This window comes from Symsagittifera roscoffensis, chromosome 4 (assembly GCF_963678635.1).
Source record: "Symsagittifera roscoffensis chromosome 4, txSymRosc1.1, whole genome shotgun sequence".
Lineage (NCBI taxonomy): Eukaryota > Metazoa > Xenacoelomorpha > Acoela > Convolutidae > Symsagittifera > Symsagittifera roscoffensis.
In genome coordinates this window covers 20,739,311-20,748,234 of record NC_087065.1, presented here as the reverse complement: position 1 = coordinate 20,748,234, position 8,924 = coordinate 20,739,311, and the positions used below count along the sequence as shown (strand labels likewise).

Sequence of the window (8,924 nt, the reverse complement as noted above, 5' to 3'; positions counted from 1 at the left end):
TTTCAATAGAAAATCAAACAGGGATAAATTGAAAAAATTGGCCAGAAAAAAAACTATAAAAATAACTTGATTTTATAGATTGAACAAACAGTGAAGTTATGAAAATTGAGTAAAATTATGGGGAAAAAACTACTCATAAAATGAGACACAGTCAGTTTTCAGATAAAACTAGAAAATTCACAGTTGGTTGTTTTTTAATTCCAGAACACTAATGTTTAAAGTATTCTTTTAGCTTCACTTTTAGCCTCAGCTGGAGACAGTTCTTCAATTAACTTTTTTAAAAATACTGAATTTAAAACCTTGTTTTAAAATAAAAGCATGCACAATTTATCCTTGATCCTTGTAAAATGTTAAGTCTTCATGCTCACCGATCTGTTCCAAATCATAGAAGTGGATGAGCGCAGTAGTACCTGGACAGTAAAAATGTGGTTTTTCTTCCACTATACGGTGCCATCAGCTCTGTGGGATCCAGCAGACTACAATGGCACATGGAATATCAAAATTCCTGATAACAGATTCTGGAAACCTCAAATATGTTAGTTCTTTTTTAGAACATAGATTTGGCTTCTGAAAAAAATTTACTGTTTTGCCAACATTTTGCTGACATTTATTTACTATTTGAACCAAAAGTAATGGTTTTTCGAAGGAAGTTATGGATCATTTATGCTTGAGGTGGTTTTAGTCAGAACAATTTCAGCATTTTTTTCATATGCCAATTTGACAGAGTTCGATGTCTTGAGCTCAAGATTGAAAAAAAAATTTCACCTATTACAGTTTTTATTAAGTTATGGTGATTCAGAAGAGTTAGGTCAGCAGTTTGTATTTAAAACCGTTGATTCTTAAGATGGACCTGACAGTTTTCTATTGACGCGTAACTTATTGCGCAACCTAATTGCTACAGATAATTGAAATTAGATGACTTTGTGAAAATAAACAAACTGCAGATACATTAAAACAATTTTTTTTACGAAATTGATTTTAAATTTTGATCAAAAATATAACAAGACTGCTCGTATCAAGGCGAAGCCCTGAATGTTCCGACTGCTTTTGAAGGTTTATGGAGCAGCAGTAATAACATAAAAACATTATATGAAATAAAATAAAATGAAATTTTTTTTTTAATTTGAAATTTTTTCAATGAAAATCATCCCCCCACACGCCATATGAAGTACAAAAAGATAGATTTCGTTCCTTGTAAGAAATCAATTATGGCAAATAAGCTTCGTTCAACCAATTTGGAACGATTAATAAGACGGATTAAATCTCCGCTTACGCGTTAATAGCGCGAATGATATCGCGCATTAATTGTCCCAAATTGGTAAAAATGGCCAAAATGGCAATCTTTAAACCCTCATAACTTTACGAAAAATGATCACAGGTGAAATATCTTTTCAAATTTAAGCTCAGGACAACAATACTTTTCGAATGATATAAAAAAAATTCCGTCAAAAATGGCTAGTTAAAAAGTCGAAATTTGTCTGAAGAAAAAAAAACCCACCCCGAGCACAAATATTCCGTTACTTTCGTATCGAAAGTCGGAACAAAAACTTAAGAATTACAGAATATCCCGAGTATCCTTACGGGTAGTTCACAGCCAATCAAAAAGCGTCCTTAAAAAACCTAGAATACAAAATATCGGTAAAATTTACTTTTTTCTTTGATCAAATGATGTACATTAATAGCTGATTGATCTGACTTAGAAAAATTGTAATCGGTTTGGTAGGGGTTTTGTTCCGACTTTCGATACAAAAGTAACGGAATATTTGTGCTCGGGTGGGGTTTTTTTTTTCTTCAGACAAATTTCGACTTTTTAACTAGCCATTTTTGACGGAATTTTTTTATATCATTCGAAAGCCATTGTTGTCCTGAGCTTAAATTTGAAAATATATTTCACCTGTGATCATTTTTCCTAAAGTTATGAGGGTTTAAAGATTGCCATTTTGACCAATTTGGGACAATTAACGAGCGATATAATTCGCGCTATTAACGCGTAAGCGGAGATTTAATCCGTCTTATAAATCGTTCCAAATTCGTTGAACGAAGCTTATTTGCCATAATTGATTTCTTACAAGGAACGAAATCTATCTTTTTGTACTTTATATGGCGTGTGGGGGATGATTTTCATTAAAAAAATTTAAAATTTTAGAAAAAAAAAATTTCCTTTTATTTTATTTCATTTAATTTTTTTTATGTTTTTATTGCTGCTCCATAAACCTTAAAAGGCAGTCGGAACATTCAGAGCTTCGCCCTGATACGAGCAGTCTTGTTTTATTTGAGGACAGAATTTCAGTTTTACCTAGCCATTTTAAAAAAAAAACGTTGTTTTCCATCTAAAAGTATCCATTTTTTCAGCTCTAACCTATAAAATCATTTCACTCTTTTTATTTGTTGGTAAGTCCTTTCAGAAATTAAAGATAGCCAATTTGACCAATTTGGCCAGCTGAAGTTATTTAACGCGCAATCCTGTTCCTGGGTTAAACGCGATAGCGGCACCTAACCAAGCTTGGAAGTTATTCCAAACTGAACTGAAGCAAGCTACTGAAGCTCATTGATACAAAACCAGGTGCAAAACTTATCACTGGCATGGCGTGTCTTGGAAGGGGGAGAAAATAATGTCGGAACATTCAAGGCTTCTTGTCGTTCTTAACATTGAATGAGGTTAAATTGTTAAGTTTCAATTTAAAATTATTCACTCACGGTTTTCTGTGAAAAATCTAAAATTTTCAGTTGCTTTTAGTTGCGAGAGAAAGAGTTAAAACAATAGAAGTGGTAACCGACCCACAAACAATAATCTCGTCTGGAATGGTGAACGCATTGTCATCTATTGCTACACGGATGTTCACTTGTATATTTGATGTAACAAAATTTCCATTCGACGAGCACCTCTGCATAATCAGACTTGAAGGGTGGCAATTTGAAAGTTTTGGATATCAGCTAAGTAAGGGCGTTTAAATTGCGCTTTTCTTGTAAGCTGTTTAATTTGCAAGAATTTCAATGTTTCCATGGTTCAATTTTTTTGAACAGAAATTGATTCGGTCAAAAATGAAGTTCCGCTCAACTGGCAGTTTCTGGATTTGTTCTATTATACGGAACACGAGCAGTGGGAATTAATCGCCGAGGAGTCGGTGATAAAAGAGGCAAGTTAGAATCCAATTTCATCAAGGCTATGATCGAATGAATAATCAGGGTTTGCGATTACCTTTAGACCTGAGCTGCTGTTACAAAACAAACTCTAAACGTAAGCTTGTATGGGTCATAGCGAAAACCTGACCGCTAAATTGAAATATGGATTGAAAATTAAAGTCAAAATTTAAAAATCAAACCAAAAAAAACTGAAATCAAAGTAGTAACAAAGTCGAACTCAAGAGAAAAGGGCTACCTAAACACAGTAAAAAGAGAAAATAATCGATTATATTCCAATTATAATTGTATTTTTACCAAAATTATAATGAATTATAAGCGTTAAATTTAGATGTTTAAACATTTTATGATCCATCATAATGATAACACTTTTCGTGACATGATTATAAATTATAATCAATTATAATTGATTAAAAATTTTCCGAAAATCTTTCTTATAATCTGTTATAATGATTATAATCCTTTTTTCTGTCAAAAGTCTCCAAATAAGTTGTATTGTCACACTTTGGTTCATCTGAACACAAAGTTTTACCACGAAACAAAAGTTTCGTAGAGATACCTTCACATTATTTGAAGAGTTCCCGCGGTAGGTGAAATATCACTCTTGCAAGGAAATCATGAAACTAAAGTGTGCTGATATTTGGTAGTGTGCTGATATTTGGCGGTGTGCTGGCAGTGTGCTGATATTTTAGTGATGAAAATTTTTTAAATATGCATCATGAAACACCTATAATTAGGAAGAAATGAAAAAATAAAAACACTATGAGTTTGAAATGATTTGAAAACTGTTAAAACAATTTTCCCATTTCCACATAAACCAATGTCTACGAAAAGCTTAAGATTTAAGCAAATCAGGTGCTGGGTCGAAAACAAAATGGTCAAACAGAAGGGATTATGAACAGTTATAATCGATTATAATAGATTTTTCCTGCAAAACAATTGAACTAGAATTTTGGGTAAAAGTAATCGATTGTAATGTCTTATAATTGATCATATTTGATTTCAAAAAGAGAGATTATAATCGACTCTTAACTGATTAAAATCAATTTTTTCTCAATTTTTTGTAAGACTGGTACTAAAATCTTTTTATAAGCGACTATTAACGCTTGAAACTGGATGCGTGTACACATAATTTGAAGCAAAAATTCCACAATTTTTTTTTCATTTTTTTTCAATTTGACGGATCTGTAAGTTAACTCAATCGTAAATTCATCGGTATTTGAGTTCAACTTTTGCCTTTGTTCTTTTTTAAATTTGAGTTTATTTTTTAAAATCTAAGCCACGACTGAAATGTCTTTTCAGACGTTTTAGTCGCGATTGACAAGTGAAACGAGCAGGGGCGGATCTAGGATTTTCTCGAGGGAGGTAGGGGGAGGGGTGGATTTTCAAAAACAAATTTTGTCGACTTTTGTTTTAGGTCAATCAAATCGATATTCCGAGCCCTCCCAAGTCTTTAAAAACACCCCGCTTAGGCCAAATTTTCTGCGCCGCGAACAAAATTAAAAAAAAAACAGGCCAAAAATGCGTTTTTAGAACTTTTTTTGCAAATTTTGACTAAAAAAATTGCGTTTTCTGGCGCGCGCTCCCCATTCAAAAATAGTAGATACTCTGCGCCCACGGCGCCTTTAGAAATTTTTTAGGGTCCGTCAGCCAAAAATGGGGACATCTCAAAATGATACAAAGGGACAGACAAAATCGAAATGTCAAATTACCAAACTGACTGAACGAAAAGTCAAAATGTGGACCACAAAGTCGTTTTTGGTTCTCGTTCGAAGCAATTTATTTTTTTAAATCTCCGTAGGACTCGATCGAAATGCATATTTGGTATACACTGTCGAATTACTTTTTATCGAGGTCGAAAACGGTAGTCGGTCAGTAAATCGATGTACAGCAACCCGAAAACGGGCAGACCAGTTCATTAAACGGAAAATGGCATTACCTGATCAGTACACCGAAAATTGTGAAAGGTGTTCAGCAAACCGAAAATGTAATTCTAAAAGTAATAACATTTTAAAACTAACATTTTTTATTTGTTAACTTGACTGGAATAATGCGCAACATTGTTGTAAATTAGGTTACACCGCTAAGAAACAGAAATATAGCAGTCAATTTGTTGAAAATTTTTCAAGTTGATTCTGTGTTAGGTTTATTCTAAGCTGAGTTAGTGCTTAGCTTGACGCAGCGAGTAAGTAAATGTGAAGTAATTGTGTACGTAATTATTTCATAACTCGATGTACTGAAATGGTATTTTAGCGATACTGCACGCGCACCGTCGAAAACAGCTTAATATTGACACTAGTCAAATATTGGCTGATACTTTTGATTAAAATTTCTTCTGTCAAGATATAATTCCTTGCTTGAACATATTTGAATTCCAAAGACAGTTAAAACTCCTTTCTAAGATGATTGAATGATAAGGTCAAAATTTTTGAAACGCATAGAACCTTTTGGGTCGAGAATGCGGAGAAAGTCCTTTTTTCAATCGCGTTTTTACAAGCATTTACAAAAATGTTTTTTTTTGTGTGTGTATTTACATCTTTGGATTTAAGTTTCACACCAAGGCTATTTCTGTAAATTGTCCTAGAAATGCCATCATATTCATTATATGTATTTAGAAGATGGATGAAGACAAACACATTTATATTTCAATTGAAGTGAAAATTCGAAGGAGATACTTTTTCTACAGCGTCTTCCTGATTTACCCGAACATACTGTTATATATCATGACTGCTTTTGCTTTCATTCTGCCTGCGGAGTCTGGAGAAAAAGTGAGTTTTGCGACCACACTGCTCCTCGCTCAGATTGTGAACACGGGCACAATGCTGACAGTCTTTCCACGGAGCTCTCTCCGCCTGCCTGTGTTGGTGTATTTCAGTGCTATCTCGACTCTGCAGTTGAGCTTCATATGTTTTTGCGCCATCATAGGTAAAAGAAAGATCTAAAAACTCACAAGATTTACAGTCAAAAACCGCTTTTTTGATTATTTGCAAATAAAGTTTACCGGGAACATAACTGTGACATTTTTTGATAATATAAATTAATTATTTTTCTGTTAGTTAGTTAGTTCATTGTTTGTTTTAGTGGTCAAAGTGCACTTCAGCCAAGGAACTGTCGGATCTAACAGATTTGCAAAAAATGTCATTTCGAGTAGATTCATCCCAATTCTGGGTTTCAAAATGTACAAGAAGGCCACAATTACATATCAAGTATCACCACCTAATCTCAGCCAAGAGTCTACCGGAACTCAAAGTACGGAACAAGAAAACAAACAAGAAACAGAATCCCACCCAGAAATCAAATCAAGTGAGGAGTTCCAGGCAACTTTTGACGAAACCCAGTTCATTCGGATAAGATTTGCGTTAGTGCTGGATCGATTTTTTATGATTCTACACTTGGTTTCTATGACTGCAGTTACCCTGTGGTTTTTGATAGATATATCCTATTAACCAAAAGTTTTGATCAAGAATTAGTTGCGTTGATTGTTTATAAATGCACGATTCGCAATTGTTTATTATAAACCGATAATGAAAAAAAAAGTTAAATATTTTTGTATCTATAAATTTTCAGTGCTTAGCAGCCACAGTGCGCGTTTTTTGTTGAAACTTTGCTTTTCTGTCTTTGCAATTTTTAAATCAAATTCGCCTCTGTATCACTTTTTCAAAATGAAAATTTTCAATGTGAATTTTTTTGCTTCACAATGCAGTTAACAACACAAAACTCTATTTTCTACCTCTAAAGCTTTATGCTAATTATTTACCCTAAATATAATCAAAATTTTGCTTAAAAAGCATCCAATGGCGCATCTTAGATTTTTTGAGAGAGATGATCAAACACTCTGTTTATATGCACTTTCGTAGAAAAAGTTTAAAAAATTTATATTTGTGTTCTAATTGAACAAGAGGCTAAAACCCTGGTATGTCAAAGCCACTATCTTGCATGTCATATAATTATGAGGGAACTAAGTTTCGATATATTGTACCAAATTTCATAAAAACTGAAGCTTCAAAGTCTTAGCTAAAATTATCATTGATGCCAGTTATTAAATCAAAAACCATTGAATAATCCTTCAATACCCAGGATATACGAAAAAGTGCAATGAGAAAAAAAATCTTTTGAGCGTTTTTGAAAAGTTGTGTACTCAGGGTTACGTTATGGAGATAGCAGGCAACTTTTACATATTTTAAAAAAATACTTCAGAATAGATTTTCGATTAAAAAAACAAAAGAAGAAATAAAACAAGCATCAAAAAAAGTTTGAAAAACTGTTTTCAGAAAAATTAACGTTGCCATCAAATAAATGATAGTCATGCAAAACTCATAGATAGAAACTAAAAAATGAGCGTTCATTTTTTCTTCAATAAGATTTAAAGTATATTTAAAAGTTTATTTAAAACGCGGTTGCATCAAATTTGCAAAATTGTTTTTATGTTTTTATGAGTTGAATCTTTCCTAAGACACGGAGGATGGGCGGATTTTCAGAACTCTTCGATAACTTTTTAGGTCGGCCACATCAATTATCCGCTCTTTTTTTGTTCCCGACTCACATGAGAATCAATTTTATGCAGTTACGAGGGATTTTACGGCGTTTTTTTCCAGGACCATATATCTTTGTAGCATGTTGATGCAATTCGCATGTTAAATTTTGTAGGAACCGGAGAATATCAACAAAAAAATTAATTATAAAAGTTTGCAACTGGTTGAGGGGAAGAAAAAGAGCTCTAAGAGGAATAGTAGAAACACCAGAGCTCTGAACCCTAAAATATTAGAAAAAAAAACATTTTTCCAAACTTTTCTGCACGTTTTTTGGGAACTTTGTGTTAGGTCATAAGCTCGAAATGTACCGCATCTAAAAATTTTTATGAATATTAATCTTATTCTTCTGCTTGAATTTTTTTTATTGATTTTGGATTGAGTACAAAAAGTTTAAAAAACACTAAAATTGGATTGGAAGATAGAAATAAAAACAATTGGCCTGTTGGTTTATTTTTCTCCAGGAAAAAGTTTCCTTACTTTTATAGCTTGTTAATATTACACTGCATTAACGTTTATGCTAGTCCGGAAGGTAGTATAAAGCTTGCAAAGTTATACGTAGTGGGGTCGGGCGATTTCGGCATGCGATCAGTTCTCAACTAACTCGTATCATATGAAAGCCACAAATAAGACGAACGTTGCAGAAAAAATGCAAAAAACTTTATGACAAGTTGGTTTGCAATGAGATTATTAAATCTATAACGTTTGAACTGATTTTGAATTGTTGTGACAATTATGAACTTACAAGTAATTAACCTCACATTTCGTCGCAATTTATATGACTTCAAAAAGAAGCAATATAAAACCTGTTTTCATTTTTACGTGCAATTTCATTCTGAGCAGATTATTTTGGAGCCGCAACTCGGAACCTATAATCCAAAAAACCAAATACCTTTTTCGTGTGACCTTAATTTCCCATCAAGTACTAGAAAACCAAAAAGCTAATCCGAACGTCAAATTAGCCTAATTTTTGATGATAAACCACAAAAAGAGTGCTTAGATGCGTAGAGGAGGATTTGCGACGAACTATGAGGAAGTTTATCCCTTGATTTCAGACAACAGCCTTATCAACGCACTAAAAGACAGGGAATTGTTGCTATCCTTTGAAGACACTTACGATAATTACTTGACCGAAACAGTCAGCAAAAGCAAAAATCGGCATAAAAACGACTCAAATAAACGATGATCTCAATTGCAAACCGATAAAAAACAAAACCGCCCTATATATATAACAGACAACCACCCAAGTACCCT

General features: G+C 33.1%; 1 protein-coding gene across 2 annotated transcripts; it reads left to right on the top strand.

Moving 5' to 3' along the window:
- Positions 1 to 226: 226 nt before the first annotated feature.
- On the top strand, positions 227 to 6,658 carry LOC134844320 (acetylcholine receptor subunit beta-type acr-3-like). Of its 2 annotated transcripts, none has more exons than XM_063860954.1 (5): positions 227 to 535; positions 2,738 to 2,938; positions 3,025 to 3,137; positions 5,757 to 6,066; positions 6,223 to 6,658. In XM_063860954.1, exons 1-5 carry the CDS (start codon positions 361 to 363, stop codon positions 6,585 to 6,587), a joined length of 1,164 nt encoding a protein of 387 aa, XP_063717024.1. In that variant the 5' UTR covers positions 227 to 360; the 3' UTR covers positions 6,588 to 6,658. The 2 variants fall into 2 exon arrangements, with proteins under 2 accessions (XP_063717024.1, XP_063717025.1); XM_063860955.1 differs by lacking the exon at positions 227 to 535 and adding an exon at positions 2,340 to 2,658.
- Positions 6,659 to 8,924: the final 2,266 nt, after the last annotated feature.

Coding starts and splice junctions, on each gene's coding strand:
- LOC134844320 (XM_063860954.1), top strand. CDS start 361: ATGCTCACCGATCTGTTCCAAATCATAGAAGTGGATGAGCGCAGTAGT. Junction 536..2,737: donor ATTCTGGAAACCTCAAATAT/GTTAGTTCTTTT, acceptor AGTTGCTTTTAG/TTGCGAGAGAAAGAGTTAAA. Junction 3,138..5,756: donor AGGAGTCGGTGATAAAAGAG/GCAAGTTAGAAT, acceptor ATATGTATTTAG/AAGATGGATGAAGACAAACA.